Source organism: Fusarium odoratissimum, assembly GCF_000260195.1.
Source record: "Fusarium odoratissimum NRRL 54006 unplaced genomic scaffold supercont1.1, whole genome shotgun sequence".
Taxonomy (NCBI): Eukaryota; Fungi; Ascomycota; class Sordariomycetes; order Hypocreales; family Nectriaceae; genus Fusarium; species Fusarium odoratissimum.
In genome coordinates, this window is record NW_022158687.1 from 2,737,250 (window position 1) to 2,756,644 (window position 19,395).

The following is a 19,395-nucleotide window of genomic DNA, read 5'->3' on the forward strand; positions in this document are numbered from 1 at the left end:
GTTCGTTCTTTATGATCTGAGGACCCTTTGATAGTAGTCTTGGCATTGCACGGGTTGGCGATGCAGGCTGCAGGCTGTTTCCCTGTGTGCCACTACGTATGTACGTGCATATGGGTATGCAACAGCTGAAGCTGAAGAAAGCACCTGATGTCTCGCTGCTATTCCCGTCTGTATGTGTGACGTGAGGAACCAGCCCTTCAAAAGGTTCTAGCTACCTATGAACAGACTCGGGTACATAGCTGATGAGGTGCGTGTCAGCAACATCATGTGAATTGTAAGATGGTGTTGCGCCATCGTACTCGAGTGGTGTGAACGAATCCGGAATTCAAGCAAAAGACAAACTGGTGCAAAGACTCGGGCCAGGAGCACCGAATTGAGAAGCGCAGCTGGAGAGAAAGACCGGATGGATCAAGATGATGCTGGCATATACAATGCTAATGCGCCGCCGGAATAAAGTGGCATGTGTTGTAAGCCAGGCTAAGGCAAGATGCTGTTTCGGTATGGATATGGATGTTTAGAATTGCCTCAGACGGCATCTCTAATGGGTCTACGGGGCATCGGATGAGGAGCCAGGTTAGGAAGCCCCACAGGTGGAAGAAGAATTGGGAATGAAAACCCTGCTGTTGCTGTCCTGTACAGCATGTGCAGTGCATGTGTGTCTTGCATCTTGTGCAAAGTAACCTTGGCGTTGCAGTGTCGTGTCTGCTTTGGGCTGTGTTTGATAGGTAATAAAATGTGATAACCATGTTTTTATTCTTGGATTTTGACTCTCTTGACTCAGAAGATACATGAAAAGACAACCTAGGAAAAGAGACGCTGATAGCATAACGTACCTACCTATATTGTGCATGTCATGCCACGAGTCAATATAACAATTATCCATTGTTGTTTGCTACGCACGTCTACTCTAGTTGCATGCCCGCTTAGCTGAAGCCAACAACACATCTATCACAACGCAACGCAACGCAACGCAACGCAACGCAACGTTGATAAAACCATGAACCTAAACCCGTAAGCGTGGATGTGGACTGGATCGGATAATCGTGCAGTTGTCAAGAGGGTATTCATTAGTTATCGAACATCCTTGAGCACACCAAAGTGCCAGTGGCACCCTTGTCGGAGCCGAGTTGACCAGGCTGTCATTGTCTTGGCTTGAGCAAAAAGACAGAATGAATAGCTGCATACAGGGTGATTCACTTACTCACGATACGCCAGCGGATACTTAAGGTATTTTCATACATAAGCACCAAAGTATGACCTCGTAATAGGCAAGGCATCTACATATTTCCTGCAGCCATCGTCATTCTCTCGGCTGCTATTCAGTCATTTCCCCTACTGCACATCACATCCGTCCATCCACTACTGTATTTATCACCACCACATGCACACACCCACTCACTACAACTCCCACTCACACTGATCCATCATATTCCGTCTGCTTTGCCTGCCCCCATGCTCATGCTCTTCTCCATAGCCGTTGGCTGCCCCATAACAACATGGGACCCCTCCGCTCCCCCCATGTTTAGTGGAAGAGAACCCTGGGCTAATGGCGCAAAATGCAATCACCACGAGGGCCTTGCCGAGGGACGAGGTGCAAAGTTCATCAATTGTTAGCTGCTGCAGAACCAGAAAAATGCGTGAAATGCAACCATGTCAGACCACGCCCATACCCTGCTCAGTGAGTGTCAGGGGTCGTAAGATAGACTGCGATTCGTCTGACGGGCCGATGCACCGTGCTCAGAAGCAGAAGCTCGAGGTTGGAGAAATTGACTAATATTTGTACTGTACTGTAAACAGACAATCGAATGCAAATGGGTTAAGTTAGCCATACGCGCAGTACAAGAATGGGACATTTCGCTGCTGGGTTCATAGTTTATCTAAATCTCCCTCTCTCACTTTCCTCAGAGGCTGGACCTTGGCTGGCGAGAAAGAAGGACAAGCGTCCTACGGTATTATACTGGATGTCTAAACTAAAGACTCAAGAATCACAAATCATGATGCCCAGCTTTAAACGGCTTCACGGCCGCGCCTTGGTTGCTACTGCTCCAGTTTACTGCTCTGGACCAGCTGCTTCGTCGACCATCAAGATGGCCCCTTCATCGGCTTCTTGGACAACTTGCCTGTGGCGAATCATCCTGAGTGTGTTGGCCCCTTCAACGGCGCTGCTCCAGTTTGGTTCATGGGCCGCTTCAGTCTTCGGCCCTCCTGTTCATGAGCTGTATCTTCAACCACACTTCTCCGCACTGCAAAAAGCGCCAATACAGACAGGCATCCCGTTTGAAATCTCAACCACCCCTGAGTTCAACTGCTTCAGTCCGAATCTTCCAAATATCACCATCTATGCGACAGGGGGCACTATCGCTGGATCTGCTAGTTCGGCTGACCAAACGACGGGATATCAATCAGCTGCGCTGAGTGTCCAATCCCTCATTGATGCGGTGCCACAGCTGTGCAATGTTGCCAACGTGAGAGGCGTTCAATTCGCCAACACAGACAGTATAGACATGAGTTCAGACATGTTACAGGCGTTGGCGGAGCAAATCCAGGCTGATCTCAACAGTCCATCTACACAAGGCGCTGTTGTGACGCACGGAACCGACACTCTGGATGAGTCGGCTTTTTTCCTTGATCTCACGATCCAGAGCGATAAACCCGTGGTTGTAACGGGTTCTATGCGTCCTGCAACGGCTATAAGCGCTGATGGACCCATGAATTTGCTGTCTTCAGTGACTCTGGCTGCTAGTCAGAACGCCAGAGGCAGGGGAGTCATGATTGCCATCAACGACCGCATCGGATCTGCTCGCTTCACGACAAAGGTGAACGCCAACCATCTCGATGCTTTTCAAGCTCCTGATAGCGGCTTGTTGGGAACATTTGTCAATATCCAGCCTGTCTTCTTTTACCCGCCATCACGGCCTCTGGGCCACCACCATTTTAAATTACAATCCAGACCTCCATCGTCAGCGCTGCCTCAAGTGGACATCCTCTACGCTTACCAGGAGCTCAGCGTTGGCATGTTCAAGGCGGCTGTTGATCTCGGCGCACGAGGCATCGTCCTCGCAGGCCTTGGTGCTGGGTTCTGGACTTCCAAGGGCACTGAGGAGATCCGACGCATAGTCCGTGAAACCAAGATTCCCGTGATAGTGAGCCGTCGACCAGAAGGCGGTTTCGTGGGACCCTGTCAGGCAGGAATCGGAGCTGGTTTCCTTAACCCCCAAAAAGCGAGGATCCAGCTCCAACTCGCGCTTGAGGCCGAGATGGACAACGACGCCATCCGGGCCCTTTTTGAGCACGCGGGAGTGCACTAAAGGGGCAAAAGATCAAAGGTTCAGACCACAGCAGCATGATACATATTACCAACAGGACCGGTACCTTTTTAGAGGAATTTCCAAAAAGATCACGATCAAATAGGGAAACTCGATACAATTCGGAGGCTTACGCATGCATCAGAAAACGGTTTGGATCTTCAGGGCGCATTTTCTTGTCTTTTCAGCGAATGTCAAAAATTGGGTGTGGCTATCTGCTCTTTGTTTTGTTTTTGTTTTTGCAAAGATCATTTTTCGTTGTTTCATCTGGGAGGCATCTTGAATCGGAGTGGCAAAATGGTTAATAGAACCAAACAATCATGGAGGGAGGCTATCTGCTTTTCGTTGTTCTGCATTGTTGTGCTTATAAAAGTTGATGCGAAGGGATTGATAAAGCTAGTCCAGCAGTCTGTTTCACAGGTGCTTGACATGCAGGAGTATAATAAAGTTAATTGTATTCAACATATATACTCAAATTACACCTTAACATGGTTCTCAAAGCAACTTATGAGCAAATGCCTAAAGCCAAGATACTCAAGCTGTGGACTTGTCGATAACCCTTGCTCATCAACACGCTCGTGGTGTGCCACGGGTAGCTGCACAAGTGACAGCGGAAGAAGCAAAAAAAAGTCACAACCGAAACTGCACGAAAGCAGGCAATAGCGGTCCAACAAGGGGGTCTGGAGAGGGAGCCAGGGCTCGCTACAACTGAAGATCCTTGATGTGTGGTTGACAGGGGAGTTGGACATGGAGGGTCGTTAAAAGCCCGAGTTGATGCCTCGGGGTTCAAGAAAGATCCGGAAGTATATCCATACCTATTCCTTTCGCGAGATTGCATCATATAATTGTGATAAGTGAATGTCAAATGAAGAATTGGGGTTTGGTGTTTCCCATGATGTGATTTATGGATTTTCTCCCAAAACCATGAAATGGTGGTAAAGATATAGATAGCAATTTCTCAACCTGTCAAAAGAGCATGTGTAATTGAGTTTAGAGAACATATAGTAATCATAGAATGATAGAATGATAGAATCCTAAGCTGGTTGGCGGATGATGAGATTGATAATTGCTGATGTTCGTCTCGGTACGTAGACCACAGGTGGTTTTACGATCCACTACGACGGCCGAGCCGGAGAGAGAACCTGGATTGCGGCTGACTATAAATCGGAGAAGGAGATTTCAGTTCCAATTTTCTAATCAAACCCTCTAGAGGTTCCAATCAATTTGTAAAGTAAACATTTGCTTAGGAACGCATGGGTGTAATTGCAAAAGTTTATCAGATTAAAATCGTCATGCACTCTATTAATGACCTCCCCAAGATTGAGACATAGAGGAGGAGCCTCCCGTTCGGCCTCAACGCTCCACGCGTACTCCCCATATTTTATCCCTTTACTTGTAAAGCTTGTCATAACATCAATACACCCATCCAAATAGCCTTCTCGAATCATGATAAACTAAACTCATATCTAAATTCATATTCGTTTATTCCCGCTACAACGCGTCAGCCACCTCGTATAAGCTTATCCTTATTATTATCTAGCCGACTACCATCGGACAAAACAACCCTGACACAGACACGCCACCACCGAATCAAGGCAGGCCAAAATTCCTACTCCAGATCGAGATCAACCACCTTTTCATCCCTTCCATTCTCACTCATGATTTGATTTGCTCAACCGTCCTTCTCTCCCCTGGGCAGAGACCGTTACCCCATGGTTGAACAGTTGGGGTCAGGGCAGGAAATACAGTAACAACAGTCACTCGTTTCAAGTTAATCGGCCGATCACGCCCAATCGATTCATTGCGACGTCAGCGAACATCCCGCATGTCGGCCGAGATAACCTCAATACACTCGTTTTACCCCCTCGCCAAGTCATCATGTTCCAAGATCGTTCTGGGGCCGAGGTGCCATCAGGCCCTGAATCACCGAAAGCCAGTTCAAAGGTCAATGTTCGTCGTCGCAACAGTGGTGCCGGTCGTTCCGCGCCATTGGTCAATCGCATAAAGGATGTTGCTGCAGATGTATATCAGAAGACCGTTGTTGAGCTTATTCTGCGTCGCAAACATGTTACTGTGTCGACTGATGGGCGGCGTATACCTCTCGAACTCGAACACGAAACCCCTTTAATCGATACTCGTCGTGGTCTTGCATATGTCTCGAACAGCATCCGAACGTCAAGATATACAGTATGGGACTTTATACCCAAGCAGCTTTTCTTTCAGTTCTCTCGCGTTGGAAACTTTTATTTCCTTTGCGTTGGTATACCGCAGATGGTGTGTATGAGCGGAACCTTGAAGATGGATTTGTTGCTAACAGCTACACCAGGTCCCAGGCCTTTCGACGACCGGGTCCTACACTACTATTCTACCGCTTTTATTCTTTGTGATGTTGACAATTGTCAAAGAAGGTTACGATGACTATCGAAGGTATCGCCTGGACAAAATCGAGAACGCTGGCTTCGCGACTGTGCTTGGACGAGAAGATAAATACACGGGAAAGCTACAACCAGTTAATAAGTGGACAAAGCTTAACCCGTTTTTGACCCATTCGACCGCTGAACCGTATCCCGTACCGGAGGAGGAATTCAACGGATTGCGTTGGGTTCCTGTGAGATGGAGCGAGATCAAGGTCGGAGATGTCATCAGACTTTGCAGAGACGAGCCTATTCCCGCAGACCTTGTCTTGCTACACAGTGACGGGGAGAACAAGCTGGCGTACATCGAAACCATGGCTCTCGATGGAGAGACCAATCTCAAGAGCAAGCAGGTCACGCCCGCTTTGGAAGGCTGCGACACGATCGAGGGGATTTCCAAGTGCAAGGCGGATTTTGTCGTTGAGAACCCAAACCCTGACCTCTACAACTTTGACGGTCGCGTGACAGTCAGCGGAAAGACTGTGCCCTTGACTTCAAATGAGGTTATTTATCGCGGAAGTGTTGTTCGCAACACCAATACAGCAATTGGGCTTGTAATCAACACTGGCGAGGACTGCAAGATTCGCATGAACGCCAACAAGCACCCAAAAGCCAAAAAGCCAGCCCTAGAGCGAGTTGTAAGCAAAATCGTCGTTACTCTTGCCACTTATGTTGTGGTCCTATCTGTTGGGGTGTCTATGGGCTATGTCAAATGGCAAAAGAGCACAGAAAGGCATTCATGGTATCTGGAACAAGCCAAGGTGCCTTTCTACCAGATCATCATTGCATTCATTATTATGTTCAATAACGTTGTACCCCTGTCGCTTTATATCAGCCTCGAAATCGTCAAAATCGGCCAGTTGCTGATGCTGAACTCGGATGTTGAAATGTATGATGAAGAGACAGATACCCCTGCCCGATGCAATACGAATACTATCCTTGAGAATCTGGGTCAGGTGGGATATGTCTTCTCAGACAAGACGGGAACCTTGACGGACAATATCATGAAATTTCGAAAGATCAGCGTTGCAGGAACTGTTTGGTTGCATGAGATGGACCTGGAACCAAAGGTCGATGAAGCTGAGGCTTTTAAGCTCGATGAAGAGTCAGAGCCAAGTGAGCCCTCAGTTTACAAGACAGACCCCGTCACGGTCGTTATCAGAGAGGAACAGGCTGAGGCGTCGAATGAACCATCCACACCACTAGCTCTCGCCTCGCCATCTCGACCCTCCATGTCTCATCGCCCATCTATGGCACCCTCGAGACCTTCAATGGCGCCTTCGCGCAATTCATTTGGAAGTCGTAGGTCTTCGTCCCAATGGCGCTCAACGGGACGACCGGATCATATTCAGCCCGACGTTACCACGAATGATCTTATTGAATACCTACGCCTCCGCCCTAACTCAGGTTTTGCTAGAAAGGCGAAGCAGTACATTCTCGCCGTAGCTCTGTGCCATACCTGTTTGCCTGAATATAAGGAGAACGGAGAGTTAGTGTTTCAAGCAGCATCTCCCGACGAGCTAGCTCTCGTCAGGGCTGCTCAGGAACTTGGTTACCTTGTCGTTAACCGAACGACGCAAACCATCACTCTTCGGGTCACTCAGCCTGACGGCCACGAGGAGGAGCTCAAGTACGAGGTCCTGGACGTGATTGAATTTACCAGTGCAAGGAAAAAGATGTCGATCGTTGTTCGTTTCCCAGACGGTCGTGTATCGGTCATTTGTAAAGGTGCCGACTCTGCTATCTTACCTCGTCTGAAGATGTCGCAGATCGCCAAGCAGAAAGCTAGTGAGGTTCGCAAGAGCGCTGAGCTTGAGCGCGAGATGCACCGACGCAGCGAGCAGCAAGAGCCACGCAACAGTTTTGGTGGTAGGCCTAGTCTCACCATCCGACGAAACCCAGGCGTGTCGAGGGATCGGAGTACAAGCAGACGACCCAATGTGGATAGAAGCAAGTCGTTCGAATTTGGCCGACTTTCTAGACGCTCGGAGGATAAGCCCCGTCTGTCCATTGCGACTCGCGGTGTGTCAATCGATCTCCCTCGAGGCCAGTATTTGAGCACTCCCGTTCATTACCAGCAACCAGTTCCCGAACACCTGGCCTTCCTCGAGGATCCAGCTCTGCTTGACGACTCTGAGACATTTGCCAAGTGCTTTAAGCATCTGGATGACTTTGCCACCGAAGGTCTTCGGACGCTACTCTTTGCGCAAAAGTTCATCACGGAACAAGAGTATCAGGCCTGGAAAAAGACTTGGGACGAGGCTACGACTAGCCTCAGTGATCGTCAACAGCGCATTGAGGATGCCGGCGATATGATCGAGCAGTCGTTTGATCTTGTTGGTGCAACTGCCATCGAGGATAAGCTACAGAAGGGCGTCCCTGAGACAATTGAGAGGTTGCGAAAGGCCAATATCAAGATCTGGATGCTTACAGGTGATAAGCGAGAGACCGCTATCAACATCGCTCACTCCGCCAGAATTTGCCGGCCCGGTTCAGATCTCTATATTCTCGACATTTCCAAGGGAAGTCTTGACTCGCAGTTGATTGCCCTGCAAGAGGATCTTTCAACTGGCTCAGTCCATAGTGTGGTTGTTATTGATGGCCAAACGCTTGCGGCTGTTGAAAAATCGCCAGAATTATCTGCTACATTCTTTAAGGTGATGTTGCAAGTCAACTCGGTCATTTGCTGCCGTGCCTCTCCAGCGCAGAAAGCACTACTTGTAAGCACCGTCCGGTCTCGCCTCAAGAAATACCATGGTAGGAAACGTCGAGGCCTAACCCTGGCCATCGGCGATGGTGCAAATGACTTGGCCATGATCTCAGCCAGCCACGTGGGCATTGGTATATCTGGAAAGGAAGGCCTGCAAGCAGCTCGCGTGGCAGACTATGCCATTGCTCAATTCCGGTTCCTGCAGAGAATGCTGCTTGTCCATGGACGATGGAATTACGTCCGTACCGCCAAGTTCATTCTTTACACATTCTGGAAGGAAATGTTCTTTTACCTGCCAACAGCGCAGTATCAAAGATACACTGGCTATAGCGGCACGTCTCTGTATGAAGCTACCAGTCTGACGGTTTTCAACACACTTTTCACGAGTCTCTGCGTTATCTGCATGGGAATTTGGGAGCAAGACCTCAGCGCCGAGACACTGTTGGCCGTTCCCGAGCTTTATGTCTATGGACAGCGCAACCAGGGCCTCAACATCTGGAAGTTTGGTCGATGGATGCTTCTTGGTGCCATTGAGGGTGTGGTCTGTTGGTATGGCGTCTGGGCTGGCTATGGTTGGATCACACCGGCAGCGCGCGACCAAGGCTTGTATGCCCTGGGGACGCTCGCATTTTCAGTTGGAGTTCTCTGGATCAACTGGAAACTTTTGTAAGTGACTACCTCGCTTTGGTACCGTTTCGTGACTAACGTAATTAGCATTTTCGAAACCCATTACAAATCTACCATTGTAATGGCATCTTTCTTTATTACTACTGTCGGCTGGTTCGCTTGGCTGTGCTTCCTCGACGCAGCCTTTGCGGGCCGCCCGTCTGGGCCATACGCTATTCGAAATAGTTTCACGGAAGCATTCGGGGCCGACGCAGTATGGTGGGCAACATTATTCATCGTACTCGGGCTCCTGGGTCTGTTCGAGATCGTGCTCAAATGCGTGAAGCGTCTTCTCCTAATTGCTGGACTTTGGGATTGGCCGCCCTGGGGAAAGAGTCGTCGCGGTGAGAACATCGAAGAATGGGACGTTGAGCTATGGCAGGAGTTAGAGCAGGATCCGGCGTTACGAGAGCGCTTAAAGCGACTTGCTCGTGATGAGCAGGTGGAAGAGGAGGATGAATTCGAGAACGGCATTGAGGAAGGGATCCGGGGACGTTGACGTGAGTGATTATGGCGTTTTGATACCCTATAGATAATCAGTACTTTCATGTCATTGGGATTGAGTTGCTCGTTGCATAGATTTGGACATGAAACACGACATAGCAAGGAATCTTCTTTCACACACGGTCAAATTGTTCGCTCAGTACCTCAACGTCTATCTCGACACCTGCCTCTGGCTGCTTTAGCCTCGCTACAAACTCCTCACCCAGTGTTGCGGGTGTCAAAATACCTCCACGTCTGTGAGCAGGTATAATTCCTTGCAGAAGGACCAATGCCGCTTGGGTCAGGGCCACGCCTGTGAACACATACGGATCACCACCATATGCGAACTTGACTTCAACTTTCGGAACAGGCTCAGCTCCTTTGTTATCTGCTATAGCCAGAGTGCGATACTTGAAATAGTGGCTTCTACGCGCTTCCTCAGACGGACCTGTTCCTGGTGGGAACATTTGGACCGCCAAGTAGCGTATAGGAGGTATTTTTGTGATTGCATTTGTGAGAAGGGAGAGGCTTGTTCGAAACATCAATGCTGATAAAGCATTAGAACATCTCATTCGTGACGAGAAGAAGAAATCCTCTCCGTAGCCTTCTGGGCTCGGGAAGTCTGATCCATGACCAGCGTATAAGCCCCAACTTCGGCCGACGAGAGTCTTTTCAATCTGTGCATGGGTGCTTTCCACTAGAACACCCAGTTCATCAACAATTTGGACGTCAAGAGCGTTGGGGGGCGGGAGAACCCCGTTTTTGGCCACCTGTTGTTCAGTCCTTGGCACAGGAGATAGATCAAAAGGGGCGATGTTGACGGGTTCGAGGCTACACAGTGAGTTGAGGCTTCCACCGCTGAAAGAACCGCGGACGTCTTCAAGACAGACCAGGACTTCACGAGTAGGAAGGGAAAAGTGACGTTGAAGTTTTAGAGCGGCGAGATAGACGGATAGATCTGCGGGAACGGCAGCCCAGCCTGCGGTCATGATAATCTAGCAGCGTCAGACAAATATCGGAAAAGTAGACAGCTTAATGATCATACTCTCGAACCTGAGTTACAGGCTGTCGTGTCGTACTGGGCGATAATATCTCGCATCCAGGCGGGCTCTCCGCTACTTTGTTGGTGTAAGTCGGAGTGTGACCTACACGCTGTGAGATGGTGTATGCTTACCAATCCACATAATCGGTGCCGTTCTCAGCGCAGGCTCTGATCACAGCCGTTCCACATGTGGTAGCATAAGGACCAATAGTATTTATAACCACACGGGATGTCTTGACGAGTTCGGAGATGGCTTCGTCGGAGGCGAGGTCAAGAGCGTACACAGTGCCTATAGGCTTTTAATAAGTGGATATAATACGGGGGGTACAACAGACATTTTGGCTCTTCAAGTTGAAGCTCTCTGTGTAAGACTTGGAGTTTGCTCTTGTTGCGACCTGCGATGGCCCACGATACATTCCCCGGGACGACTTGTGCCATGTATGATGCACACAGGCGGCCTGTGTAGCCCGTTGCACCTAGGAGGACAATGTCGATCATTATGTTGACGTGGACGTTGGGGCTATCTAGAAATGAGACATCAAGATACATAAATATACTTGTCCATCTCCCTTATAAGCTGGACTGTGTGTCCTTCCAACGGCTGCTCCGGCTTAGACGGCCCCACGCATCGGTCTGACTGATGGCCCGGCCGGAGAGATATAAAGGCACGGAATAGGATAACGGCGCAATAGAGGAACCGGCCCTGACATGTATATCACCAAATCAGGAGCAAATAGAAATATCGGATATTTGTTCTTACTTTGCTTGTTAGATTTGTCACGTTGTAGCCTCATCATCCTCGTCTCTCAACGTCTGTATCCTCCTGGTTAACCACACCCTCGGATCTTTCCGGGCGATCTGGGATCTTTCCGATGATTTCCATACTCCTAAAAGTGTATACAACGAGTGCGAGTGCAACGAAAAGGATGCCAAAGTTTGTCCAAGCTCCAGCGCGAAGACCCTTTAGAGACGGTGCATCCCATTCCTTGACTGATCCAACATCTTGAACACTTACACCTCTTTCCTTAGCCATGACAGATGACTGTATCGAAGTGGCAATAGCCAGTGCGATTGCACGACCGATCATACCAGAAGAGTTGATAAGTGCACCGCCAACAGCTTGATCCTCTTTGGGGAGGGAATGTGAAGTAAAGAGCGTGAGGCAAGGCCAGGCCGTGTCGGCTCCAACAACAGAGAGAATCATAGCCCAGAATCCCCATGCAAAGTATGATGTCGTCGGGGGGATTGGCACGGCGTATAAAACAGCAGCAATGCAAACAGCCACATGTCCGAACGCCAGGATAAAGAAAGTCGGAACCCGTGAAAGGAAGTACGCCGTGAAAAAAGCAACCACGAAGCCGCTCACACCAGTAGGGATGAATCGCAACATTGTCTGTAGCGGTGAGAGACCTTGGTAATCCTGGAAGTAGTACGTTGCGTAAATGAGGTAGTTGTTGAATCCACCAAAGAAAAAGCCCATGATGATCATGACGGCTGTGAATCGCCAGTTGTTGAAGATTGACACTTTGACAAGGGGTGGTCGATTCGTCTTCTGCTCAAGATATCGCTGCCAAAAGAAGAATGCAACGATGACTCCAAACGAAACAACGATGAGCACGGGGATCCAAGGTGCAGTCCAGCCAACAACGTTTCCCTCTGTCAAAGCAAACATAAGTGCAAGGAGTCCACATGTGATAAGAGTAGCGCCAATCCAGTCCACAGCCGCCGTCTTGGACCGCATGTTGTTATGCTCGGGTCGGAGTTCCGGGGGCGGAGGGGGGATGCAGAAGACACCGGCAACGGCGATCATGCCCGCCATGATGGCTAGGGCACCAAAGACCCATTTCCAACTGGCCCATTCCGCGATGAGACCGGAGACGAGATTGCCGCAGACGCTACCGAGGGGGGCACCGGCAGCTGGCGCTGTTAGCAAGCTCCTGATGAAGTATGTGGAGAAACACACCGTATGCACTGAAAGCGTAGTTCTTTGCCTTGCCCGGAGGAAACGTAGTCCCGAGGATACCAATCGCCGTGGGAACATTAGCAGCAGCGCCCTGAACATATCAGCCGTGTCCTGTGTTATAGTAGGATGTAAATTACCAGCCCGTGAAGGCCACGGAATAGATCGAATGCAATCTCAGTAGGTATGAAAGCATTGACAACACAGCAGATAGTAACCCAAAATGACCCCAGGATGAAAATCAGTCTCTTGCCGTAGATATCTGCGATTCGACCCCAGAGTAACAGGAAGCAGCCAAATGTCAAGACGTAGGATGACACTACCCATTGAAGTCTCGTATCAGGAACATCGAGGGCCCGGCCAATCTGAGGAAGGATGATGACGACGCTTTGGCTGGCAAGAGTCTATCATTGTTAGTATGTGTTCGATACTTGTTTGTTATAGACTCACGTTGAGAAAAGAAGCTCCTGTGACGGTGCAGACGAGAGCTATACAACGCGCCTTCGATAATCTCAACTCATCCTTCGAATCTACCGATTCTGCATCACCGCTCCCGTCATCGTTGGAAGAAATATTCTCTTCAGGCCGATTGTCGGAGCTGAGAGGGTGAGAAGACTTTCCGTTATCGATCACATCTCCAGGCACAATCTTTTCCTGCCCTGAGGAGGTTAGAGCAGTATTTTGGGAAGCAGAGTCGATGACAAGGTCTGGTCTCTTCTCATTGGAATGGTCAGCCATTATCTCAACTCTGTTTTCTCGCTTGAAGGAGCAAGAATGAAGAACGAGAGAGTCTCAAAAGTCATCACCTCGGAAACAATGGGGAAATGCCCAGGGTAATATATATTACATTGACCCAAACCCTTGAGAGCCAAGCCTAAACCCCCAATGGATGACTTGAGGGGTGACAGAAAGCTTAGGACTTCAGTTCTGGGTGATAAAATTACTTGTACATGTTCAGGATATTTTGGAATGTCCTTGGCAAGCTCTTTGATTAGGTTATTTTCGCACCCTCATCCAAAGGCCTGGAGGCTCCGTATCAATCAGTCAATTGACTGGGGTAGACTGTGGGGGATGGGGTCTAGCCGGATGGCGAATTCCTTTTCATTTGACGAGGATAATATTATTCCCGGAACTGCAACACTTGGTCACATTGACAGGCAAACAAGCTTCAGTAGATAACTCTTTACGAAGGTGATCATCGCTACAACAACCTTGTCTCAATGGCACGATGGGTCACCTACACGATGAAACAGACACTCTATTCCCTCTTTGCAAGAAGAACCACTGGATAACTAAGGTATTCTCGCATGGTAGATCTTCTTCCCATCTTCAACCCCACCCATCCCCAACTCACATGCCGGGTTCCGCTGCCGGAGAAAGCCATCCAGCACCAACAGCACAATCTAGTCCATCTATGTATTGCCTAATTCTAGAGCAGGAGGTTATTTATCCCGTCATTCTCTCCCTTTCTCCTCTTTTGATCATAGCTCCCCGCTTGAGCTGGTGACTAATCTTCTCTATAGCCGAGTTTCACGGTTAACGACTTGGTAGTCATACATACGAAGCGGCCAGCTTTTTCTCCTCACGCAAAGTCCTGCGCTGCTATCTACGTGGTACACATGTCATAACCTCGATGGCATCTTTACTTACAAATCAGGTCGGAGTCTATCTCCTGTTGGGGGTGCTTGCATAAGTAAGATTTATATCCCCCAACAGGCCTCGCTACAATCAACACCCTCAATCTACACAATATGCACATACCCAGTCACTCATGTACTCACTCATCACGTCATGCTCGACAACTATGCCTCTCCAATAAGTTTTCTCATTTTCATCGATATCATTGGATCAAAGCCCGTTTAAGGGAGCTTCTCAATCTCATGCCTGACCAAACCAATTCATTCAATTCCTTTCCATTGCCTTCTCCCATGCACGCCTTGCCTTTTCCCTTTCCTCATCGCCCTACGGTTCAAGTCAAGAAAGAATACATTGTTAAACGAACACGCGTTCAACCCCGTCTCCTAAAAGTTTGTTTGTTGTCGTAAATAAGAAACCAGCCGTTGCAGTTGAGCCCTCCCCCCGACAAACAACCCAAAAATACCATCAAAGCAAGCAAATCCTGATCCAGGGAAAGAAAATGACACGCACGCAATCTCGTTACTTGGCTCCAGGTGTTTCACAAGAAGAAATACCAGGTAAAGTGAGAATGACAGTGAGGGATAGAGAGTGAAAGAGAAAAAAGACCATGGCGAAACGCCTTGCCCTTCCATTCCGTTCCGTTTCCTTTGATTTGTTTTGCCATATGCCACCCTGATCTTTTCTTAAGGCGATGCTCGAGAGAAAGAAAAAAAGAAACAATCGTACACGTACACGTAGACACATTTGAGGTGTGAGAGTGAATATTCGTCCGGCTCCATGAAAGCCATATGCATCATGCTGATTATAACCCCCCGACTCCTTGATCATAGTTCACCTCTCGTCCCCTCTCATCCCCTAAGATATTCCGCAAGGCATTACGTCGGCTATCGCCAAGCCAGTCGGCAGGCATCGGCCTCGTCTGTCGCTACGCTCCTGCTGGGCATCTGATCTCTAATGATAGTTGCCTCCCCAGCCGCCCCGCTGCTGTTGTTGCTGCTGCTGCTGGTTGCCACTGTAGTAGCCGCTGGCGCTGAAACCCTGTCCGTATGACCCGTAGGGACTATTTCCGTGCTGGTTGGTACCGGCGTTACCGCCCATGCCATATGCGTTGCTACCATGGAGGCCATGGCCTTGGAGATGGCTAGGATAACCACCATACGCGCCAACATTCTGGGGTGGCGGGAGACCGCTCTGAGCAGGCGGGGCGTTGGTAGCGGAACCAGGTCGAGCTCCGCCCAGAGAGGGAGAAGGGCCAGAAGCGGCCTTGGGCTCGCCAAATGGCTTCAGGTCATCAGCCGCGGCATTGCCGGGCTGGGCTGGGCTGTTGAACGACTGACCTTGAGACGGGAAAGCGGAGCCTCCACGATTGAAGGTATCATGGACGCTGTTGAAAGTGCTCCCACCAAGGCCGGGCTGACTGCCAGCCTGGGTTGTAGCGGCACGACCATAATCACCAAGACCAGAGCCCAGACCACTGTCTCGATGGAGTGAAGACTGAGCAAATCCAGCAGGGGATGAGCTGTGATCATAGGGGGCATTGGGGGAGATGCCGTAGGGCTGGCCATACATGCCGCCCTTACCGTATGGGCCGAATCCGCCCTGGCCATATCCAGAGTAGTATTGATGATAGTACGGGTTGCTGTAGTAGGGGTGGTTGTAGCCGGGATACTGCTGGCCGTGTGACTGAGGCTGAGATCCCTGGCCTGGCTGCTGCTGTTGCTGCTGGCCGGGCTGTTGAGGTTGCTGCTGCTGAGCCTGTGTCGTAGGGTTGGGAGTGCTGTTCCCGCTGTTCTGAGCATCCACGGCACTTCCGCCAAATCGGGGTTGGTTGTGCAGACCACTCTGGGGGTATTGGCTAAGGTTATCCACCTGAGATGCCCCATACCCACCGAAAGGTCGCTGCTGAGACGCAGTGCCATCCTGCTGGCCCTGTCCTCCTTGCTGGCCGAACTGCTGGCCGTAGTAGTTGTAGGGATTTCGATCGGATTGGTTCGCGGTGTAGTAGGAGGAGTAATCGCTAGGTGCGGAGCTGAAAGCGCCACCAGGCTGTTGCGCTTGGGAAGTCTGAGCAGCGAAGTTGTCGAAGGGAGGCTGAGTAGAGGGAGTGCTCTGTTGGTTGAAGGGGTCCAGTGGCTTCTGGGGGGTTCCGACCGTCTCCTGGACACCAGCCTGGCCAAATCGACCGTATTGCTGAGCACTAGCAGGACCTTGGCCAGGAATCTGAGCCTGCGCCTGCGCAGCTGGAGCTGTGAAATGTCAGCGTTTAAACAGCAAACTTGAAAGCAATGGATGGCATACCGGTAGGAGCCGCAATAGGGGCAACTGTAGAAGTGGGCTTCTGTGCGAATGAATCGGGGACAGCCGCTTGAGTAGCAGGAGGAAGCGAGGTCCGAGGATGAGTGATAGGCGAGTCGGCAGGAGGTTGAGCTCTAGTCTCGGGCTCCTCTCGGTCGCCGTCAATGTCTTCATCGCCATTCAGGCTGAAGGCTCCGAATTGGACAGCAGCTCGGTCAACCTCTCGGTTGCCAGGCATACGCACAGCTTCTTCCTGATCGAGGACACGGCGCTGATGATGATGATGGCTGGGAGTACGGGCGGTTCGCTCGGCTGTAGCTTTAGCAGCGGTGGCAGCGAATCCGCTGGGAGGGGCGGCATGCTGCTGCTGAGCAGCGGAGATGGGTGTAGCAGTAACACTGGCAGGGTTCTGTCGAGGGTCCCAAGAGTCAGCGGCGGTGCTTGCTACAGTACCAGTCGGAGGCGGTTTGGATTCGTCAACAACCTGTTCAAGATTTGATTCGGTGAGCTCGTCCTTGGAGGGGGGGAGAGCCACCTCGGGCTCTACATTAACGTGAGGAACTTCGGTGGGAGTAGCGGTATCGACAACGGGTGTAGTTTCATCAGCTTCGTCGACGGCGGGGGCAGGTACGTTTTCGGACTCGGGCTCGGGCACGACCTCAGCCTCGGGTTCGACAGGTTCGGGGGCAGATTCAGTTTCAGTGTGTTCGGCAGCTGGCTGAGGAGTAGCAGGAGCTTCTTTTGGCTTGGGCGGGGCCTTGGGAGGAGCGGACTGACGGAGCATGCTTGCCCAGGTCTTCACTGCAGGAGCAGCAGGCTTGGGTGCCTCTGTTGTCGCAGATGGGGCAGGTTGATCAGCAATGGGCTGGTTCTCCTCTGAGGTATCCTTCTTAGGTTCCTTAGTGCCCCAAGCAGATGACTCCTCTGTGGGAACAGACAAGGCTGAGCTGTCCTTGGTTCCAGCGCCGTTAGTGGGAACAACAGAGGATCGGCCACGTGTGCTACGGCCTCCTCGATCTGTAGCTCGGCCTCGGCCACGACCTCCCTCAGATACAGCTCGGCCACCACGAGTGGCTCGGGGTCCAGTAGACGTCGCGTCGTTCGAAGATGCGGGAGCTTGGTCCTTAACCTTAGCTCGGGAAGCCTTCTTGGGCTTTGAGACCTCGCCCCATTGAGAGATTGTTCCTGGAAGAGAGAATGTGTTAGCAGCAGAAACAGGCGGCGTGAGGTCACAAGGGTAGTGGGGAGTTGATGCGCAGCTATCTCGAACAGATTATACGTGTATAGCGTGGGCGCGAAGGGTGGACTGAGGTTGAGGTGGGTAAAGAGCGTAACATACCCTCAGCAATGCGGGTGACAGCTTCGTTCTCGTCGCCGTTTGTTTCCTGAAGAGCAAAAAGGACATCGGCCTCAGACCAGTCGGGGAACATCTCGCGAATCACCGAAGTCTTGTCGCCATATTGCTTTCGAAGCTCGCCAAAGTCTCCTTCATCTTCGAATGCACCTTGGGAATCAGTGGTGCTGTGGTCGGGCTTGTCGCCATTGGTTCGTCGGCCGCCGCGACCGGCGAAACCTCCTCTACCGCCGCGGCCAGAGCCTCTGCCGCGCGAGGCGGACGTCCGTGAAGTCACTTCGGACATTAGATGGGTTGTGATTGATTATGTGTTGGATGTGTGTGCGTGCGTGTTGTGCGGGAGGAGAGCTATGGAGGCTCAAACTCAAAGTGTGGAGAGGAAATCAATGGAAGAAAAAAGGAAGCGGCCTGTCAGCTGTCCTCTGCGGGAACAACAGGCAGGTTGAAGGACAGAGTCGACCGTGAATCCGTGGTCGACAGTTGAAGGCGTCGATGATGGATGGAGACGAGAGGAAAGAGTTTATTGTGTTTTGGTTGGTGCTAGTCAAAGGGAGAGGAGGAGGAGACGGGACGAGGTTTTCCCCAGAAGCAAAGCAGAAGAAATGGAGCCTTGGGCTTGCGGTTCACCTTCAGGGCACTCAGCACCCGCTCCGTCAGTCAGTGGCAGTGGAGGAGGTGGAGGTTACGATGGTTTTGCCTCTAGCGGCTGGTCACCACTATGAGAACGTCCCTTCTTCAGGCCTCTTTTGGCCCCCTTGACAGACACGTCTGCGCTATATCTCAGCCCTCTTACAGTGGCTCAATAGGTGTTCCCACGCTGCGCTGAACACCCTAACAAAAGCGTCCAAGGATCTAAAACATTCAATTCGTCCAATTGAAAACGTCCGACGTCGACACTTTGCCCTGGCCGGAAGCAGATCGACCTAACTATTGGAGACTGTTTGCCAGGTGGCGTCAGTACCTTAACGGCATGGCCGCAAGTACAGCTACTTGCTCGACGTATAGCTGTCCTTTGCCGTCTCTGTGTCACTCGGTACCTCGAGAGTCAGAGCCTTGACCTTCCCTTGGTCGCTTAGCCCCAAGTTCAGCCAAGGATCTTGGAGTTTGGAGCTCGCCGTGTTCGGGCCCCTGCGAGAAGCCCACACGAGCACGTAGCAAATAATCGGACTTGGGCTTGAAATGTTGGAGAAGGACGTCACATTCGCATTTCAGGGATAGGGACTTGCCTATCAGATGCTTCATGCGGAAAATCAAGCATAACGACAATACATGTCCCTAGAGGTGCGTTTTTCCATCACCGCTCTTTTCTCAGGCGTGCCGAGTCTCAGTGAGACGCAATTGGTGGTTACACGCCGGTCAGATAATCAAGCGCCATGTCCTCAATACACTGCAAATGGTGGTTTGAGAATGCGGCACCTGAATATTCGGCTGTCAGCACTCACCCGTAAGCTGTGAGGCTCCTGTCAGGTACCCTTCGAATATCATGTACCGGTACTTTTCGAATGGCCGCATCTAGCGCTCAAAAGGA

At 50.7% G+C, this 19,395-nt stretch overlaps 7 protein-coding genes across 11 annotated transcripts; 3 read left to right on the top strand and 4 right to left on the bottom strand.

The window, feature by feature from the left end:
• The first annotated feature begins 872 nt into the window (after window positions 1-872).
• FOIG_00955 (L-asparaginase) lies at window positions 873-3,835 on the top strand. Its single transcript, XM_031197472.1, has one exon. It carries the CDS (start codon window positions 1,845-1,847, stop codon window positions 3,306-3,308), a length of 1,464 nt encoding a protein of 487 aa, XP_031073239.1. The 5' UTR covers window positions 873-1,844; the 3' UTR covers window positions 3,309-3,835.
• Window positions 3,773-4,384, bottom strand: FOIG_00956 (uncharacterized protein). The gene has a single exon (XM_031197473.1). The coding sequence runs from the start codon at window positions 4,144-4,146 to the stop codon at window positions 3,811-3,813; it is 336 nt and encodes a 111-aa protein (XP_031073240.1). The 5' UTR covers window positions 4,147-4,384; the 3' UTR covers window positions 3,773-3,810.
• Window positions 4,385-4,599: 215 nt separating this feature from the next.
• FOIG_00957 (uncharacterized protein) lies at window positions 4,600-10,866 on the top strand. Of its 2 annotated transcripts, XM_031197475.1 has the most exons (4): window positions 4,661-5,579; window positions 5,632-9,095; window positions 9,144-10,091; window positions 10,141-10,866. In XM_031197475.1, the coding sequence occupies exons 1-3, from the start codon at window positions 5,184-5,186 to the stop codon at window positions 9,592-9,594; spliced, it is 4,311 nt and encodes a 1,436-aa protein (XP_031073242.1). In that variant the 5' UTR covers window positions 4,661-5,183; the 3' UTR covers window positions 9,595-10,091; window positions 10,141-10,866. The 2 variants fall into 2 exon arrangements, with proteins under 2 accessions (XP_031073241.1, XP_031073242.1); XM_031197474.1 differs by having other exon boundaries at window positions 4,600-5,579; window positions 9,144-10,866.
• FOIG_00958 (uncharacterized protein) lies at window positions 9,713-11,118 on the bottom strand (the record flags this gene model as incomplete). The annotated part of the gene is made up of 4 exons (XM_031197476.1): window positions 9,713-10,573; window positions 10,624-10,696; window positions 10,753-10,909; window positions 10,956-11,118. The coding sequence occupies 4 exons, from the start codon at window positions 11,116-11,118 to the stop codon at window positions 9,713-9,715; spliced, it is 1,254 nt and encodes a 417-aa protein (XP_031073243.1).
• A 295-nt stretch (window positions 11,119-11,413) lies between these two features.
• Window positions 11,414-13,318, bottom strand: FOIG_00959 (uncharacterized protein; the record flags this gene model as incomplete). The annotated part of the gene is made up of 4 exons (XM_031197477.1): window positions 11,414-12,537; window positions 12,584-12,674; window positions 12,721-12,984; window positions 13,031-13,318. 4 exons carry the CDS (start codon window positions 13,316-13,318, stop codon window positions 11,414-11,416), a joined length of 1,767 nt encoding a protein of 588 aa, XP_031073244.1.
• A 396-nt stretch (window positions 13,319-13,714) lies between these two features.
• On the top strand, window positions 13,715-14,726 carry FOIG_00960 (uncharacterized protein). The gene is made up of 2 exons (XM_031197478.1): window positions 13,715-14,021; window positions 14,104-14,726. The coding sequence occupies exons 1-2, from the start codon at window positions 13,809-13,811 to the stop codon at window positions 14,206-14,208; spliced, it is 318 nt and encodes a 105-aa protein (XP_031073245.1). The 5' UTR covers window positions 13,715-13,808; the 3' UTR covers window positions 14,209-14,726.
• On the bottom strand, window positions 14,017-18,614 carry FOIG_00961 (uncharacterized protein). Of its 4 annotated transcripts, XM_031197480.1 has the most exons (4): window positions 17,853-18,614; window positions 16,998-17,698; window positions 16,517-16,922; window positions 14,017-16,464 (listed from the first exon to the last, which is right to left on the bottom strand). In XM_031197480.1, the coding sequence occupies exons 1-4, from the start codon at window positions 18,151-18,153 to the stop codon at window positions 15,170-15,172; spliced, it is 2,703 nt and encodes a 900-aa protein (XP_031073247.1). In that variant the 5' UTR covers window positions 18,154-18,614; the 3' UTR covers window positions 14,017-15,169. The 4 variants fall into 4 exon arrangements, with proteins under 4 accessions (XP_031073247.1, XP_031073246.1, XP_031073249.1 ...); XM_031197479.1 differs by having other exon boundaries at window positions 16,517-17,698; XM_031197482.1 differs by lacking the exon at window positions 17,853-18,614 and having other exon boundaries at window positions 16,998-17,751.
• Between the last annotated feature and the right edge of the window lie 781 nt (window positions 18,615-19,395).